Source organism: Patiria miniata, unplaced genomic scaffold (assembly GCF_015706575.1).
Source record: "Patiria miniata isolate m_02_andy unplaced genomic scaffold, ASM1570657v1 HiC_scaffold_20, whole genome shotgun sequence".
In the NCBI taxonomy this organism is placed as follows: domain Eukaryota; kingdom Metazoa; phylum Echinodermata; class Asteroidea; order Valvatida; family Asterinidae; genus Patiria; species Patiria miniata.
The window spans coordinates 24672826-24693409 of record NW_024037059.1 but is presented as its reverse complement, the minus strand read 5'-3'; the positions used below and the strand labels follow the sequence as shown (position 1 = coordinate 24693409).

The 20584-nt window shown below is 39.9% G+C and overlaps 1 protein-coding gene across 2 annotated transcripts in view; it reads right to left on the bottom strand.

The window, feature by feature from the left end:
- Window positions 1–20584, bottom strand: part of LOC119728288 (spindle assembly abnormal protein 6 homolog) — a 38762-nt gene that overhangs the window by 3828 nt on the left and 14350 nt on the right. For both annotated transcript variants that reach the window (XM_038200474.1, XM_038200473.1), the window contains exons 7-14: window positions 20446–20523; window positions 18356–18475; window positions 15432–15548; window positions 9963–10037; window positions 5616–5810; window positions 4691–4780; window positions 3134–3187; window positions 1699–1824 (exon numbers count right to left, since the gene is read on the bottom strand). In XM_038200474.1, coding sequence (XP_038056402.1) covers window positions 1699–1824; window positions 3134–3187; window positions 4691–4780; window positions 5616–5810; window positions 9963–10037; window positions 15432–15548; window positions 18356–18475; window positions 20446–20523 — 855 coding nt within the window. The remainder of the gene's footprint in view (window positions 1–1698; window positions 1825–3133; window positions 3188–4690; window positions 4781–5615; window positions 5811–9962; window positions 10038–15431; window positions 15549–18355; window positions 18476–20445; window positions 20524–20584) is intronic.

Sequence of the window (20584 nt, the reverse complement as noted above, 5' to 3'; positions counted from 1 at the left end):
GAACTCAGACTCAAGTTTGTTTCAGTTTTGACGTTGAATCAAAAGTGCTGATGAATTTTCCAGTTACAGCCGTGCAAATAATTTAGTCAAATTGGCTACTCTGGTCTAGTGTTGGGCGATTCCAGAATTTCTGGAGCCGGCTCCGGTTCGCTAAAAAGAACCGGTTCCGAGTCGGGACCGGCTCCCGGAAAATTCAAAGAAAAACATAAGCCCTTGAAACTACATGTAAAGTAAACGGTGTCACCTTGTGCGCCCCATCCTCCGGGATTTCGACGAGCAATACATGCTATCCCACTGCGTATTTGTTTCAAATGTGTGTAGTTTTCCTGCGAAACTATGGAGATTGTGTTATTAAAAGCAAACATAGCGTTTATTGCTTTATTTTCTGTTCCTTGCCTATGATTTTATTTACCGCGACGACCGCCGACCCTGTATAGAAGGATTCACTGCGCTGCACACGTACACTATACTACCCATGCGAGCGAAACTCAATCTCTACTGTAACTGTGCTGAGCATACTTGGAACCGGCTCCAAGCTGGAATCGGCTATGACAGACCCGGGTACAGGTACAAAATACTCGGCTTGGAACGAGTCATGGAGCGAGTCACGTACCCGGGTCCGTCAGAGCCGTTTTCAGAGCCGGGTCCATCAGAGCCGATTCAAGCACTCACAGCGGGTTCCAAGTAGCCCAGATCGGCCTGGCCAGGCCCCATGAGTGATTGTGTCATTCAAAACACTTATTATCCATGGTACAGGGACAGTATTGGGTTCAATACTCTATGCCTTGTGGCCACAAATAGCTCAGCTGATCGGTTTGTCTCCGACTCTCCGTAAATCATGTGAGAGTCTCTGTGGTTTTCCCCGCCATTGTTTTGACTAGCCAGAGTAAAATTCCCCTTGGGACCCGGGCCTTCACAGCAATACTGGGTGAATTCCTATGGAGCCGATTCTCGGCTCTGGGCTTTGTGCACAGAGAATGGGTAATTTAATCTAGAACTGATTCTTTTGGAGCTGGAACCGAGCATAGCGGGTACCCAGTTCTCGAAAAGATTGGACTCGCGGTTCCGGTTCTCATATTGGAACCGGGTAAAACCGGGGAATCGACGGAACCTCGCAATATTACTACTCAGGCTACCATGATAACACGCCTACCTGCCTCATCTGGCCACACCGATGCACCTTGGTTCTTGCCCTGTGCGTAACCTTGCAAGTGGCTGATTTGTGGAATCTCTTTTCGCATGTTTCTCATTTATCTTAATACTCCAGGCACTATTGAGCCCTCTGTTGTTGAAATCCTACATAGTAAACTCTTCTTTTTTTTTAAAGCCAATAGTTTGAAGCATTGAGTGCAAATTTGGCTTTATGTCTTTGCAATTGTTCCCTTATCATCTGAATGGATGAACATTTGCAATACATATCTTTTTCTTTTCAATAATATTTTGAGTGACTCATATCATGACTGCATGAGCCCAACGAGACTCATTATTCACAGAAATGTCTCATGAGAAGGACTTGTGACTAGGACTCCAACAAAATGACTTGTGGCTCAAGATAAAGCGACTCTCGACTCACACTCCAAAAAAAGTAATTGCTACATGTACTTAAACTCAAAAGTAGTGAAAAGGGGCTCATATCTGGATTTGAACCGAGTGACTCAACTGCCCCATGAAAAAATGTCTGGTCACTGCATCTAGTACCTCATTTTCTAGTTGTTGGCTTTTTGTTTTCAGCCCGTCTGCATCTTGTTGTAGCGCCCTCAATGTCTGGTTACGCTCCTCCAATAACTTCTCCTGTTTGCCAGTTACAGTGTTCTTCAGCTTCAGCTGTTTGGAGAAAAAAAAATAGATGAATCGATATCTTTACTTGAGGCAATGGTTCGGGTATTTCCAGAATTTTTTTTTTTATTTGTACTTTGGAACTCGGTTGAATAATAAGCCAATTTAGAATTTGGGTGATTCACAATGCAGTGCGCCACCAAGAGTTTGCCACGGAGAGTTAAGTTTTCCCAGTGCATTGTGGGAGATGGTCGACAAATTCACAGCGCGGGATTTTTGAAATTTTTTAGTTTGTCCGGTCAGTAGTTTCGTAAGTGTATGATTCGAGTATCTGTTTGTCCTTTTCTTTTGTTTTTATCAATATGGTGTTTTTTGTAAGCGGCAGAACGCTATGCCACAATCTATAACAAATTAGCTCAAGTTGTTTACTGACACTTGTTCAAATGGGCCGTGTTTTGTCGACCGTAAACTTGAAAAATGGACTCTCCATGGCAAACTCTTGGTGGCGCACTGCATTGTGAATCGCCCAAATTTCTACCATTCATGCTAAATTCAATATCTTGCACTCTAGGAGGATGATAATGGCAGAAAAATGTGCACAAAGAAAAGGAACAAGAGCAGGTTTGCCTAGTCAAGCTGCACCTGAAAACCTCAACTAAGGACATTTGGTCATATTCAGTGAATCAGTCAGACAGTCAATCAATCGGTGACTCTCAGTCATTCTGAGGACATGGGCTGGTCCTCAGGTCCAGCAAAAATGTACTTGTGTCTCTAATTTTGTTAGTACGTTTAATGATTTTGCATATTTACAGTGGATCGATTCAACATCTAACCACTAGCCAAAAATATTTTGCAAATGTACACTAACTTGAAATTGCAATTGGGTTATTACGAAAAGAGTAGACTTATGCTGTCAGAATTTAGGAAAAATGTGGCATCAAGATCTTGTTGAGTTATCATGAGATGTCAAGATAAGTTAGATAACCATATGTCATTGGTGGTGATAGTTTTCAAACAAGGTATAACCAACAATTGGAAACACACTGTAATACAGTCTCTTTTGTCACAATGTGTATTAAGTAGACCATTCATCCAATCGGTCAGGTTTTTCTCATCATGTATTAAATCATTTCAACTTGGTTTTACAGTCTGAAGGCAGCTTAACTTGTTTTAACCTATTTGAAGTTTTCTTAACTCGCTCTGACTTGTCTGCAATTCATCACTTTTCTGGGTTTTTTTAAACATTATTAAAGCACTTTTCAATCCACATCATTTATTACAAATATTCAAAAAGTTGCACAAATAAAAAGCTCAAAGGGTCGTTGAAGGGTGTTTTTTTCTCATTATTTGAACTCACCTTTGCTAGCGAGGCCTTGAGTTCCCCTTGCAACTTCTTAATGATCTCATTTCCCTGAAAAATCCACAAGACACAGTCTTTCAAGTAACTATTCAACAGGACTTGTACACCTAACTAATGGAAAATTTTACTATGATGATGTCACTTTTGCCAATAATGTACTGGTTGGCTATCCAGCAAAGCTCAGTGGTCAGGACAATGTAATATTGAACAGGAATTGAGAAATCGAGTGCCACTGAGTATGGCTATTTTTCCTGCATACTCCAAGAAACTTTGGAGCATACGGTGTTTAAGACCACACGTTAAAATTATGCATATGTAGGTGTAGTGGGCAAAAAAAGATCAAAATTGATGGTTACTTCGCGGCATTTCTCATAAATTTTTGACATAATTTCTTTCATAAAAACAAGACCAATTTGAAGTCTATTTATGACTTCACTACAGAGAAACAAAAACATGGAATGCTCAAAACCTTTGAACTATGAAATGCGTAATATTTGTTTTATTGCAGAGAGTCTTCGTACGTCAGCAAATTCAATGGAACATTTATCTCCTCCTCTCATCCTAAAATGGGTGGTTGCAGTCTGGAGGATGTTGGGAAAACACTCGACTGTTTCCATGGAAATCTCACGTCTCCAAGGCAGAGTTCAATCCATACACCCCTCAATATGCAACTAAGCAGGTGCTGAACTAATGCCATTATGTGGATACAAACAGACGTTAATTCAAGCTTAATGACATCAGTTTACATATTACCAAAATTGAAAAGTTAAATTTGTTAATCATAAATGTTAGTTTGTAACTAATAAATATGAACATTTGCTTATTAAACGTAGAGTACATCATTTGTCTTTTGTGCATTTTTTTCGTTTAAAGCAAAAAAGTGTTTCAAATCTAAAGAAGGGTGCTTAACAACTATTCTGATGAAGTTTCAGCTCAGTGAAAGCTGTCTATTCCGAGAAAAACAATATTTTAAGATCTCGATTTTCATTCAAAAGTTACCGAGTCATATGTTTTGATTTGCGCCCGAAATCATGCAGCGTCCGGGACACGTTTTCATTTAGTCGATTGCAGCTACACGATGTCATGCACTGAAATGACGTATAACAGCAACAGTGAGTGCGTGTGCGTCGTGTCAGTGCTTGCGTACAATCATTCACGGCTTCCCCAAATTAAAAACAAACTCCTAAAGGAAATTACTAAAAAGACGCATTTTTGGAAAAGGCCTTCTTTTATTGTTTTCTTCAAAATGGCAGCATGCCAGAAAGAATAATTTCACAGGGAGTTTAGTGCCATTACTATCTTTGAACCAAGTATGCTTTTCAACAATAATTTTGTCAGTTACATTTTGGATAGCTGCAAATGATGTTCCCTACCTTTAAATCTGATATTTCTTTTATTTGTAGTACTGGAATGGCATTGTTACAGCATCCCCATTCACTGGAACTTTTGTCCTATTCATGTTGAACAAGTGGTACAATTTCTTCCACTGATAGTTTGACATTACACATGGAAATGAACACTGATCAAGTCATGGTACATGTATACTGCAGATACCTTCATAACCTCCTGTGATGTTGATTTGACGGTGCTCTCCAACTTGGCCACCAGACTATTCTTGTGCTGAATACTCTCTTCAAGCTTGGCCTATAGAAAGAAGACCAGTGCTGTAGTTAAGAACTGTTCTAAGCACCCAAATATATGTAATCAAATATGTGACATGTCCAGTCAAAAGCATACACTTCTGGGCTGCCTGTCGAAAAAGCTATGTTTAAATATAGATTTAATCCTTTACATGGATGCTTCAAGTTTGAAAACAGACTTTCCTTGGCTGCATTCTGCCCATTTGATGTTTGTGATGTCACAAAGGCTGACAAAAATACTGCAAGTTAAACTTGCACGATCCCCCTGACATGCTGGCAGTATTTATACAGTCAGTTAGTAAGCACACTTTTCAGTGTACCTAACCAAAATCAACAATGACCTCATTTGACCTTTGACCTCAAATGTCTCAAGTCATCTTAAGTCCCCCTACCCATATTGTCACCAAGTTTGGTTGAGATTGAAGTCTGACTTTTCACATGACAGCAATAAACATTTAACCCAACCAAAATGGAACACACATACACACAGACACACAGAAGGAATACACTATCGCAAGATCCCCCTTTCTTGGCTTTAAAGCCAGGGGATAACAAGGAAATTGCTTGTCAAGGTTTTTGGATTTTGCAATTGTTGAATTGATTCACCTCTACAAATAATCTCAAAACAAGATCACCTTTATAAGTACAATTACCACCTGAAACGTTTACAGTATTTTTAGACAGGGTCATGACTTTGTACAAAATCCGAAAATCAGAAAGAAAAAAACATCACCCCCACATCTGTTTTAGTCGAATCACCATTTCAAGTTTTATCCAGAAGTGTCTGATTATGACAGAACATAACGACATTGAGGAAAAACAAAGAATCCAGGTGCTACCTTCTGTTCATTGGCCGATTCCATCAGTTGATTGCTCTTAGCCAGCAAGGCCTCCTTATCCCGCACCTCTTGTTGCATCACAGCAATACGCGTCTGCTGCTGACTCAGAGTCTGTTCCCGGCTCCGCTGGTCTGATTCCAGACTCCCCCGCTGCTGTCGCAGTGCTTGCAGCTCATGCTGGGCCCGCTGATAGTCCTGGATATTCAATGGAGTTAAAAAAACATTTGCTCATTTATATTTATTTAACTCCATATTATCTTTCAGTCATTAACAAAGACTTCTCTAAATTAGCATGAGGTAAAAATTAACACAGTGGGAAAAAGTCAACTGAAGTATGGAGGTAATTTTGCTCTGATATTATAGTAAATTGAGGAATACCAAAAAAAATATAAAGGGCTGCAAAATTGTGTATGTTTTATTTTTAAAAAGGCAGGAAAACATGTAAATGTATGCTTGCAACCTTGTGTGTGGTGAGGTGAGTGCAGTTTGTGACACAGGTAGGAATTACAATGTATCCCAACACAAATATGGCAATTTTTTTAACCTGTTTTTTCTTCATTTGAACAAAGCATTCAAGAGGCCACCTAACTCTTTCTTTGTAGTTGAGGGGGTTTCTACTAGGCCTGTGTGACAAGTGCGACTAGTCGACTTGTCGCCAATACTTGTATTTGTAGTCGTGAGCATCAATTTCTAAATAGTAGACTAGTCGTAATGCCGTGACTAGTCCCAAGCCGTGACTAGTCCCAATGCCGTGACTAGTCCCAATGCCGTGACTATAGTCCCAATGCCGTGACTAGTCCCAATGCCGTGACTAGTCCCAATGCCGTAACTAGTCCCAATGCCATGACTAGTCCCAATGCAGTGTCTATAGTCCCAGTGCCGTGACTAGTCCCAATGCCATGATTAGTCCCAATGCCGTGACTAGTCCCAATGCCGTGACTAGTCCCAATGCCGTAACTATAGTCCCAATGCCATAGTCCCAATGCAGTGACGATAGTCCCAATGCCGTGACTAGTCCCAATGCCGTGACTAGTCCCAATGCCGTGACTAGTCCCAATGCCGTGACTAGTCCCAATGCCGTGACTAGTCCCAATGCCGTGACTAGTCCCAATGCAGTGACTAGTCCCAATGCCGTAACTAGTCCCAATGCCGTAACTATAGTCCCAATGCCGTGACTAGTCCCAATGCCGTGACTAGTTCCAATGCCGTGACTAGTCCCAATGCCGTGACTAGTCCCAATGCAGTGACTAGTCCCAATGCCGTGACTAGTCCCAATGCAGTGACTAGTCCCAATGCCGTGACTATAGTCTCAATGCGGTGACTAGTCCCACTGCCGTGACTAAAGTCCCAATGCTGTGACTAGTCCCAATGCCATAGTCCCAATGCAGTGACGATAGTCCCAATGCCGTGACTAGTCCCAATGCCGTGACTAGTCCCAATGCCGTGACTAGTCCCAATGCCGTGACTAGTCCCAATGCCGTGACTAGTCCCAATGACGTGACTAGTCCCAATGCCGTGACTAGTTCCAATGCCGTGACTAGTCCCAATGCCGTGACTAGTCCCAATGCCGTGACTAGTTCCAATGCCGTGACTAGTCCCAATGCCGTGACTAGTCCCAATGCCGTGACTAGTCCCAATGCCGTGACTATAGTCCCAATGCGGTGACTATAGTCCCAATGCGGTGACTAGTCCCAATGCCGTGACTAGTCCCAATGTCGTGACTAGTCCCAATGCCGTGACTAGTCCCAATGCCGTGACTAGTCCCAATGCCGTGACTAGTCCCAATGCAGTGACTAGTCCCAATGCCGTGACTATAGTCCCAATGCAGTGACTAGTCCCACTGCCGTGACTATAGTCCCAATGCCGTGATTAGTCCTAATGCTGTGACTAGTCCCAATGTCGTGATTAGTCCCAATGCCGTGACTAGTCCCAATGCCGTGACTAGTCCCAATGCTTTGACTAGTCCCATTAATGCTGTGACTAGTCCCAATGTCGTGATTAGTCCCAATGCCGTGACTAGTCCCAATGCCGTGACTAGTCCCAATGCCGTGACTAGTCCCAATGCCGTGACTAGTCCCAATGCCGTGACTAGTCCCAATGCCGTGACTAGTTCCAATGTCGTGACTAGTCGTGACAATTGAAATTAGTCGTGACTACTGAAATTCTCTACATACACCTGAAAATCTGTGATCCAAGCAATTAAAAAAATGGCCCAGTAAAGATGTTTTAAAGAATAAGAATTTAATAGTAATAGTGATAGAACATGAATGCCAATTTCAGAGGCAAAAGTCTATTTTCTGTCATCACTCACAACTGAATAATTATGATAACGTCGTGAAATTCAGCCCAGCAAACATAAAACTGGAAAAACGAGGTATCTGTTAATTGGCCTAATTACTGAAGGGTTGCCTAACGTGGGAGACTTGAAAAAGTTCAATGAAATTCCCAAAATTATTGGAGAGAAAATTAATGGAAAGAAAACATTTTGACATTGACATAATTATTTGGTTTTTTATTGGGGGGGGTGGATTTCCTTGAACTTATGCAATTCTCCCACGTTAGCCGACCCTTCGCCTAATTGAAGCCTAGTTTAGGGCCAGCCAGCTCATTTTCCCTGTTGTTGTTTGCTGGGCTAAATATCGCCATGTTATCATTGTTCACATGATTTTCCATAAGGTTTAAACAGGGAAACTGTGCCAGTAAGCAACTTGCGAATTTGAAGCTCATCAATACTAAGGTTTGGCAAGACAACTTGATGATATCTGGAGACAAGGTAAATGCGCAATTTTTGGGGGGTATAATAGTAGCCATTTTGGATCATTACTATGTCCTCATAATTATTCAGCCACTTATATGCTTAAGAAAATATTATTCAAGTAAGGGTGTGTAAGCAGAATCACTATTAAAAATAAACTTTTCAAAAAATAAAAAAATAAAGAATATACCCAATATGGGAATAAATATACACAGCTGGGATTAACAATTTATGCATATTAGGGATATTTGGTATTCATAAGATGGAATGTTTTGCGTCGGGGTGATGTCAATCAAATTAGGTTTTGCCCTTCATTGACGTATAAACACTGTGTACTCAGTGTGTTACCTCCCGAGTGAAAGTTGACAAAAATCACTCGGGTGGGACTCGAACCCACGACCTCCTGCTTTCTAGTGCAGATGTCTTACCACTCGACCACCAAGCTAACAGGATCGGTTGGCTGGTTCGAATCTGATGTACATACAGTAGCAGCGGGTACCGCATTAACTATTCATAAGATGGAATGTTTTGCGTCGGGGTGATGTAAATCAAATTAGGTTTTGCCCTTCACCGACGTATAAACACTGTATACTCAGTGTGTACATGTATTTGGGACAAAATTAATTTGGCATTATTGCCTGCCATTACCCAAAAAAAGTCTTCCAAAAGTGTAATATTCCACTTTGGCTGGTCCACTAGAATACTTTGCAGTACGCAGACATTATTCATGTGCAGGGCCTAATCTGATTGTAACGTAACATTTCAAAGTATTGGGATTGCTTCTGAATTTCACTGGAAAGTATGCATGTATGTGAAATGAAAGATGTTTGCTTCGAAATAGCAACTCCATAATATATTCATTTATCAAACCAAGTTTCATCACAATCTGCCTTTACTTTACACGATATGTAATTACAATAATCAATCATGTCAAAGTACCCCTAATCAATATGGAACCATCTGTTCAAGGCAACCTGACCTGCTTGTTACGTTGTTTTTTGCCCCAAACGTTTATTACACAAGCGCAGACCCATTTGTTAGCTGTATTGTTGCACTAACCAGAAGTATTACTCAATAAATAAATAATGTGTTACTAGTCATGTCTGGTCAACGAGTCGTGACTATTTATCGCAACTAGCCGTGACAATTGCAATTCACCCTCACCTAGGCCTATTTTCTACACAAAGTCCACAGGGTTAACGATTGCCATATATCACAATAATTCATCAAAATTAAAATCTGAACTGATATTTACAGTTTGCTCATTGCATGTTCTTTAAAAAAAAAAAAATTTAAATGGCCAGTCCCCCCCCCCCCAGAAAAAATTCCTTTTTACAGTATGAGCTTTCCTTTACCTTTTTATATTCCAAATAATTTGTCTTACTCTTTCTTTTTCTACAAATCTTTTTTAATCTTCCCAAATTCAATACAAAATGGAATAAATAACTTCTCTAGACCACAATGAAAGTCCAGTTGTTCCAAGGTGATAAATCAGAATGAAACATATCATTAGCGTGAAATTGTATGCATTCTGTTTATATCAGCTAGATCATGACTTGGTTGCCATGGTCAAGTCGTATCTTAGCACGTACCTCCTCCAACGTTGTCAGTTTTCCTTTCAGCTCCCTGACAGATGACTCCAGCCGATACTTCCTGTCGGTCAATTCCTATCCAGTAAAATCAGATAAAAGGGAATAGATAAAGAAAGAAAAAATGTCATTCAGACAAAAAGGTAACTTGAATAACCAAAATACATGAATCCGGAAGAAAATTTACTAAAGTCATCTTCAGATTCATTCCAAACAGTTTCAATCCCAAAAATATTTTTTAGTTCTTTTGTCAGGCATGCAACTGGGGATTTAGAAGGAAAAAATGAGGATTCCAAATCACACAAGACTTTGTACAGTGTTTTCAATTTGTAATGGTATTCATGAGAAGAAAAAAAACGAGGAAATCAGCGGATCCGAGGAAAAGTTGCATGCCTGTTTTGTGTTATATTTTGTTTTTCTTCTGCATTTCTTTATAGTAAAGTTTTACTATTTTTTTCTGTCAGAATTCATTAAGGAGAACAACTGCTCAGTTTCGTGATGATACAAACTAAAAGGGCCAGCAAAGTCAATATCTTTTTAAAAATGCTTAAAGTGGAAGTCGTCTATTCTTCTGATAAATTATATTTCTTTTAATCAATGAAGAGAAACAATTTTAAGGAGATTTTGATGATTTTGAGGAGATTTCAATCAAAGAAAGCATAGATGATCTGTTGATCAATGTAGCTTGCTTGCGAGGCTGGGGGGGGGGGGAGACCACAGGAAAATCACTCATCCACCATTATGTCCATCTAAGTAGGTTACAAAATGAGTATGTTCTCACGATTCATGTAAACATACTGTAAGTAGACCTGTCAGAATAAACCCAGGAGGCACCACATTGTCGCAGAACTCCACAGCAAAATCTATCTGTGCCACGAGTGCCCTCTTTTAAAAAAAATATTTATATAATGTAAGGGGGCTCAAAGATCTTTGTACCCTAACTTGATATGCACCAAGATTGCATGGATGATGGAGTGTTCTTGTAATGATCAACTCTTATAAATGACCTCAGCAAATAAAAGAACCAAAAAAAAAAAAAAACAAGTAAACAAAAAGCAGACTTCTTTAAATACTGTGCTTCGCATACTCAGCTGCTATTCTACCAAAATATGTGTAAAACTTCTGACTCAGAAAAGTTAATGTTCAAACTACTGGGTAATTTGTCTACCTGGCATTCGTGAGCGACAAATACAAATTTAGCCTCTGGAGCAACATATGGACTACTAAGGTGTGGACAAAGCAAATAATTAACTTTTCATTGCAAGGTTCTTTCATTTCAGAGAAACAGACAAGCCAGTAGGCTGGTTTTTGCATTTGCACATGTTACAGTCATCTGATTGCAATCTTAAGCCGTTATTTTTGTCAGAACATATTCAATGTGAGCCTTTTACATTTCCTGAAAATGGCTGTATGTGATGTGCATGCACTGTCTACTAAAGATCTACATTGATCTAAAGAGTTGGTTTGACGCTTAAGAACTCAACGGCAATGTCGGGTTTGCACACAACGCCAGCTGTATCTACGGTGGACCTGTCAAACTCAACACACACCCAAGAGCCCCTGCAGAGACTGCTGACATTTGCAACAATCATCTTAGTTCTTGATGGGCTTCTTATCCTCTTTCTCAACCCACTGTGTCTGTTGGTTCTCCATCGCCTCACCAGCATCCAGGATAGCACCAGAGTGTTTCTAACCTCACTGACAGTCTCTGATCTTGGTATTGGTCTGATCTGGGTGATACCTAGAGCCACTGAGGTCCTGGTTAGCTACTGGCCATTTGGGGATTTCCTCTGCATAGCCTATGGAGTCATCACCACTGTCTTAATCGCCACCAGCGTGGTCTCCCTACTGCTCCTGACTGTCGATCGCTACATTGCAATCGTGTATGCACTACGTTATACAATCTTGATGACTCAAAGGCGGGCACGACTAGCTGTCTGTTCAATATGGCTCCTAAGCATTGCCGTCAGCACCATTTGTTTTGGAGTGTTGACTTCCAACCAATGCATCATCGCAACACAACCACCACACATGTGCATCTGGCCACCCAACTCAGGGCTGCGGCAGTACATGATTATCATCTTTTATGTCATTGTTTTCGGGATAATGGTTTACTTGTACTCCCACATTCTGATAGTTGCTCGACGTCAAGCAAAGCGCATACAGCAAGAGACCAAGTCAATTGGGCAAGTGTCTCCACACCAGCCACTACATAGAGTTAAACTCCGCGCAGCCAAGACCATCTTCATCATATTTGCTGCCGTCATAGTGAGCTGGATTCCATCCCTCTACCAGTCCATAGCGCAGAAATATTACCCCGATGTAGAGGAGTATAGATCAGAAGGGATGAGAGCATTTATCCACTGCTGTTTCATGGCCAACAGTTGGCTTAACGTGGTCATCTATTTCATCAAGAACCCAGACTTCAGACAGGCTCTGCAAAACCTGAGACACTGCTGATATGTTGGCTTTGGGTGCCTCTGAGGTATCCAATCAGATGCAAACAGTTTCTCCTTTTAACAGACACTATAGCGCTCTAGTGTTCTAATTGAAATAATAACCTGTGTGCGAGCTTCACATTCCCATAGCCATGTACAAGTGGACTGTGAGATGTTTCAAGATCAAACTATCTAATTACCTTACATTTAAATTAATTTGCATTGAGTTCGGGTCACAACTACCAGTAGAATGATGTCTAAAACCAAGGCACTCTACAGGGTGTTTCAATAAAAGGAAACCCAACCCACACTACATGTATGTCGTAGAAAGTGCCCAATTTGGCTACAAAATGCGCTTTAAATGAAACGGTGTTACCTGGTGTCAACTAGAAAGAGCATTCACATGCGAACAAGGAGTTTTATAGCCAGTAAACATATCGTCTGACCATACTCATTCTTTGAAGTTGAGTTTCCTTTTTTTAAACACCCTGTAGAGTCATTAAGAATGACTTCAACAGTCAATCTTTCAATATCTTCCGTGTGTACTTGCTCCTAATTGTTTCAGACGTCAAACTTTTCATATGAATATATAATTCAAAACTCAGTAATGCCTTGATTCAGCGGGACTCTGGTACGCCAGTCTGACACTGGCATAAGTGAACTGATTGAACTTCAAAGGATTCCAGGTGGGGAAACACCAACTTAATGATGCATTTGCACTATCATTGCAAACGCAACGTAAAAATACACAACTGATGTCTCCTATCATGGAAATGTGGTAAACCATGAAGCAACATATATCAATACTTGTTGGTGAATTTTAAAGTCATTTGTCTTCTCCCATTTGAGTTATTACATACAGGCATATTCTACTCATAATTCATGTGTGATTCATTTAAACTAAAGTGACTTGAAATGTAGGAAAATAAGATAAAAAATGTTCGGCTTTTTTTTTTATTAGTGTGTCAATGCAGCACTCTTTGAGAAACTTGGAATGGTTCTCTTTAATGTTTTACAATAGGGGAAAGTTGGCTTAAAGTTTTATCAAGACAACATGAACTGATTACTGACATGAACAGATCACTAGATGAACAAAAGAGAAACTTAATTGGAATCTGTCTGGCAAGAGAAGATGATTCCCGTCATCATGTCATGGAATGGATGCCAAATGAAAATAGACAATCATTTACGACAAACGTCTTTTGCTTGCCAGAACAGACCTATAATGCACATTATATAAAAAAGACAAGTGTCAGACTGATTGCCATTTGCAGCTCAAAGTTACTTGTTTGTAGGTTTGATCGCTTTGTGAGAGTGACACCAAATATAAAGATATTGAAAATTATATTAATTTCTTCGAGTGACATAACTCTGTACGAAAAGAACTAATCAATATAGATGTTCAGTAAACCTGTGCCTTTAAAGTGACACTATGTCCTAGAAAGTGCCCAATTGGGCTACAAAATGCGCTTTAAATGAAACGGTGTTAACTGGTGCCAACTAGAAAGAGCATTTAAAAGTAGGATATAAATGTCCACACAACCATCCCTTAAAACTTGGCAATTTTTGTGTTATTCCTGCGAGAACAAATTTCGGGGTCAATACGACTCCCAAAAATTGAGCTGTTTGGGTGCTAGTCGTGTTTCCAGTCGCACATGTTCCACCAGTGCATCGCATTCTGGAGAGGTGCGAGAAACAACATTGGTGTATTATTGGCACTGTGTGTGTGTTTGTACACGTACAATGTGTATCATGCATTGAATCGTCTGACATCATGGACAGAGAAGCTAGGGGCATGAAGGAGACTTATTGTTACTGCTTGAAATACATGTACATGTATGCAACAAAATGTCCGCCACATCAGAAGTAAACTCCAGGGTTTGATCGTCTAAGTTTCTAGTAACAGTGCACCATTATTTTAGTTTCCTTTCAACCAGACTTTTTGAAATAGGATGAATAAACGATCTAAAACATAAACATTTCGGTGATTTCAGGATGATGTGGCCCTATAGTGTGCATCAAGAGGCATGAAATCATACGCAAGCGTGATGCACTTAATGCAACACTTGGATGCCCATGTATGTTTTCTATCTCTTTGTGTGTGAGCCACTGTGTAAGGTTGCAAGGTACCTTACCATCAGTACCAATTTACTGCCAACCCTGGCATGTAATGGGTCTTTTCTGGTAATTGTTAAAATAATAAAATGGGCCCAGAGGGATGTGAGCAGGGTCGGGTCTGGAATAATTTTCATGCTGACAACGTCAAAACCAAATTGCAACATACGGAACTGTTTCTGATTATATAGAAATACATCTAATTATTTGTTTTAAAGCAGGACATCAATTTAGCCGGGGTTCCACCAAGGGCTGAAGAAATGGCCTGAAGCCGTGACGAAACCAAGAATTGGGAAATGCTTTTAAAGTTTGGTTCTGGCATAGTTCTAGAAACCACAAGGTGGGAATCCATGATAAGAGGCCACAACTTGACAGTAACACAGAGTACACAAACATGAATAACTTTGTACCGTAGGTCACCGCAAATTCAATTTTCGCACAATTTTGGTACTGATCGAGTGTTATTAGCCTTCGGCTTTAGTTGAGTGAAGTCTTCTGATGAGGGACTTGAGTCGAGTCAAGTCGCCAACAATTGTGACTGGAGTCGGACTTGAGTCGAGTCATTTACTCAAGTCATTACAACTCTGCCTTTAGGACAACAAAATTCTGTGATTTTTCCATGACAAAATTATGAAAATCCATGAACTAGTTCATTAAAATGCAGACACAAACTGTAAAACTCGTGAAAATTACATAACAGAAATGGGGGACACAAATTGGTCCTCAAAAAATTCCTCAACTTTCCACGACTTTTTTGTTATTTTTACAAATTTCCTTGACTTTTCCAGACTTGGAAATTGAAAACAAAATTCCCTGGCTTTTCCGCTTTTTTCCTCAGGCCTCAGGAACCCTGTGGTAGTGTACAGTCCGTAATTCCAAGCCCTGGTTGCCTGTGCAATGAGACTATTAAAGCTTTCACCTTATTGGCTGTCTGAAGGTCAGCTAGGCGAGACTGCAGTTCAGAAGACCTTTGCTGTCTCATGTCTTCCATTTGCTTCTTCTCCTGCTCATAACGTTGCTCCATGTCTCGCTGAGTCTGATGAGAAACAAACAGGAACAATCAGTGAGTAGGTTTCAACAAAAACTTTGGATTGGACTGAAACTAAAAAACATGTATTTTACAAGACGTGAGTAGTTGTTTAAATCATTTAATTCTGTGACAAGTTCAGCACATTTTCCCAAACTCAATAGTACTCAAAGTAGATTTTTTATCCTTGTGGAGTCATTTCTTTGTTCTCATGTACTAACATTTTAGTGTGTGAAAATGTAGTTTCAAAATGCTCCTATTTTAACCAGAATTAATTTCCTGGGCTGAAATTTTGACTTAATATCCCTTACATAAAATACTTTAATTCGTGACTGATCAACACACCTTTGAAATTCCTCCTTATTGAGTAAAATCCATATATCAATTTCGTGATAACCTTGTGGAGACATATTCACCTATAGAAATTGCCCTGTGGAGACGTACACAATCTTTTGTTCCCTATTATACACATGTCTCCATACGGTAGTAAATTACGAAACTACATGTACTGGTGATGAAACTGTGTTTAATCATACACATATACCATTCAGGTTTCAATTCTTTGACAATTGCTTTTGAGTTTGATAAAAGGTCTAATAACATCTGTTGCCATCCTTTGTTATTGTAAACAAGGTGATGTGGGGAGTGAGAAAGGTACACAAAAATACAACAAGCTGAGTGACAAAAGTGAGTCAAACACAATGAGTCTTATCTCCAACATCAAGATGTACACACCACTGCAAGGTTTCGATAGAGCTGATAGCAAAGACCATACAAACAAAACTGCTCAAAACAAAACAGTTGACAGACAGCAACATGTTTGCATTTGATTCATAACAGCACGTCAGACCAATAAATAATAATGGCAATTCAAAGGCAATTTCCAAAGACAAAGGGGTTGTCACAAAATAGTGAAATCCACATAATGACATCAAATCCGACGTGTCAACAAATTTTGTGATAAATGAGACACGAAAAAAGTCAAATCCCCTTATCAACTTTTTCCCCAGTTTCCCTTGTGGAGGGAGTACATGTATGCCGACGAGCTTTTAGCATGGTTAAATACCTGTGCTAACAGAAGATTATGTGAGCAATTCTAATATCTATCATGTGAATCAGTATTTACACCACCAACTTCTGGTTCTTTTGGGCTTTTTTTTTTCTTTTGGGCTTTTTCCTTTCTTTTCTTACTATTGATGAGTATTTCATGAATCCATAGAGGGAAAGGGGGGTCTTGAAAACAGTTCTCTTCCCTGCCTTCTCTGTATAGCAAATAGCATTAAAATAAAGCCTCATTTGATGTTAATGTAAAGCCAAGGCTTCGACAGTATTTCGGTATTACCGGATAGTCATGGTGTTTTTTTAATACTGATCAATACTGACTAATAATTCATGAATACCAAAACACAGGTGAACTTGGTATGGAATTTTAATAACGAAGTATTCTTCTTTAATAGTGCTCAGAATATTTGCAAAAGACTTTCAAACAGAAAGAGAAACAACCTCTTTCACATGTTTGATTTCCATTCTTTGTGGTTCCATGCCTCTAGTTTCATGTCTGTATTGTTAATTACAGTTGAAAGTTAGACGCAACTGTCAAGCTCGACTTGATAACCTGATACTTCAGCAGCAGCAACCCTACCTGAAAGGCCTTTGAAGTTTTGCTAACGCCGCCATGTTTGCGGTTTTCTTCCAAACAACGTTTTAAACAGCTGGGGCAGGTTTTGACAGTCATAACATTGGTCGTGTTGTTTCTCTATATCATCATACGTTATTTTTGCCAAAATATGTGGTTCCCAAGTATAACAGCGACAAGAAACAACCACGTCAATCTTGGTTACAACTGCCAAAATGTACACAAGCTTCATCATGCAGCAAGATTCTGCGCTATATGCGTTCAAGGTGCAATTGCAATTTTCATTCGTGTTTTGGTACGGTTGGTCCGATGGTTATTAAGGTCGGTACCGACGTGCAAAGGGCTAGGGAAGGGACTTGCCTGGGTCATATGATGCCGAGCTGTCCGGGAAAATTGAGAAAAGAAAATACTCCAAAGAAAGCGCAATATCAAAGCCATGATTTCTCATCGTGGGGAAAACCCTTGTACGATCTAGCTGCGTACACTACACGTGTTTACAAAAGCCCCTATACGCCTATGTGCCCGTACATTGATGCATACGCGTACGTACTGTTCCACACCTGGTTCCACATGCCCACAGCATGACAAGTGCTTGCATCGAGCTAGCGTCCTTAAAAGAATCTGATTGGCCATCTAAAACAACGCTCAAAGATTTTCCATTCATGTTTTGGTACGATTGGTCCATTGGTTATAAAGGTCGGCACCGACAATTCCATATTAGGGTGCATGCCTAACCTGTAATGACTATTAGAATGACCGATCACATGAGGGGGGTGCAATTTTTTGTTTTATAGGAGTCCGATTTTCACATGACACTGGGGAAGCACGGCTTAGCTATGAGGAGTCTAGTCTATGGTGGCCGGCATAAATTGCATGAGCCCATTGAATGACCCAAATGGATACCAACTGAAAAGCATATGTTTGTTCGTCGCGTCGGTCGAGGATCGGCATTATCTTTAGTGGGCCTTGTGTCAGTGGCGCTACAAATTCAAACAATACAATACCACAAAATGCAAGCTTTACATTTTTAATAATCTCTCACAATGACATGTTTTTGGCAGTTGTTGGATACTTTTTGACCTGACAGAATTCATTCTTGGCTGTTGGACCTCTCAGGACAGTGTGTACATCATGGGCATGGGCCTTTAGACTTTGCCTTGATGGCAGCAGACATACGTACCTGTAATGCATTCTGTTTGATCTCAGCAATCTCCTGCTTGTGTTTGGCATTCAGGCTGTCTGTGTGGGCACTCCATTCTGATCTTAGGCTTTCCAGCTCACGAGTGCGAGCTGAGAGTGCCTGGCGAGACAAATAACAGAAGAGGAAAATGAAGTCACAGCAAACGTTTCTGTTACAGAAACTTCAGTCTCAATATCAATAAGGCAATTCAAAAAGACTGTGGATATGGCCAAAAAATGTACCCTAACTCCAAAAAAGTGTATACCACATCCAATATATACCTCCCCACAGCCACCAAAGTGCTATAATGAATACCATAATACAAGCAATCTAAGATCCACATCTTTGTACATGCATGCTGCTGGCATGCTTGTATTCTGCATTAATATCTTACATGTTTGGATGACACGCTACAAACTTTATTACAAGCATTAATGGGGAAGTTTGAAAACTCCAAGTTACTTTTCATTTAATTTCAATCAAAACAGAAGTTAAGTAGCAATGCTCTAGGCTATTGAAGGAATCACAAACTGTGTAGAATCCATGGATGAGGCAATTATGGTTTTATAGCGAACATTGTTATCCGGAAATAAATATAATTTCAGCCAAAAAGTCAAAACTTCTTTTCCCCAAATGAACCATTCGACTAGTTACTGTGTTGAAATAAAAAAGCTTACCCCACATTTTCAGCAAAACTAGCATGGGCTTCCTCTAGTATGTTGTGATAATTTTGTCTCAGACCTCTATTTACCTTTGTTTTGTGTTGTAACACTGGACTGAGTCAATACTCACTGCACATTTATCACAGCAAATGGCCATTGATCATACACTTTGCAAGCAATCAATACTTCTCATGTATTGAAAGAAATAATTCAATCAATATCGTTGATTAGTCAGGAAAAATAGATATCAATATTTAACATAAAAACAACAAGAGCAGATAATTACTCTTATTTTTATTTTTATTTTTATTTTTTCATATTACTTATTCACGCTGGGTCAAGTAAAAAAGAAAAACATTGTTTTGCTCCCTTTTTGCTCCTTTTTTTAGGTTGCTGTATTTTGTTTCAAAATCCTGTTTTTACCATTTGCAGGGTTCCCAGCACTTTATGAAAACAACATTCCCTCAGTTTTCTCTGATATTTTCCGTAGGTATATGCAGCACAGCCAATTGTTGGAGAGGTGTGTGACATTCACACTGCACCAACACTAACACAGCCAGTCAGTCAATGGACGCAACTTGGACACAAGGCCCAAGACGCACCTGCGCCAATCGGGCAAAAACCTTTCCCTTCTGGATCACTGTCAAGTTCCTTGAGCTTTTCCTGAATTTTTGTGCTTTACCCAAAATCCCTGAGTTTTACCCCAACTGCAAAAATGGCAACTCCTTTTCAAGGTTTTCCCTGATTTTAGAGTGGCTGGGCACCCTTGCTTGTTATGCTGCCAAATAATCTCAGAAAGTCTGAAAGCCTATGGTTGTATATAGGCCTGGGCGAGTAATGGATTTTCCTACTCGAGTACTCGCAGAGAAATTACTCACGAGTATTCGAGTACTCGCAAGTAGTTTACTAAATTTGCATAAAAACAGACAAAATGGCATACATTTAAACATTACTAAGACAGAAGTTACTACGAATAAACAGCGTGCAAGATACACGACATTTTTCAGCACTGAGATATCCTTACTATGCAAAATGTTAGCTTGTTTTATTTGTTAGAGAGTGCTAGTGGAATCGCAAGGAAACAGATGGAGGTAGTTATTTTTTAATTTCCTTTTCATTTCGGGGGACGTATTAAGACAAAAGACAAGTTGGGCGCAGAGACCGCAAAGTGGTTACTTTTTCCTGAGTCAGCACTTGTAAATAAAAAATGCTACTCGCGAATACCTATTTCTACTTGCGCTGGGACGAGTACTCGAGTAGATGAAAAACCACGAGTAGAACAATGAGCAGCAAACACTGCTCTCGAGTACTCGAGTACTCGGGATACTCGCCCAGCAATAATTGTAAACAGAATTTTCCCTTTCTATTCCTATGAAGCCTTAGTAAACAAGGAACAGAAACAAATTGTACGTTTCTTACAAAACATACCTTCTGAGACTCTTGGAGCTGTCCTGAAAGCGTTGACTCAGTCAGTTTGAGTCTTTGAGAAAGGTTGTTATGGTCACCCTGCGAAAAAAAGACAGAAATCAATGGATGAATTTCCTATCAATCTGACAGGTATAGGCAA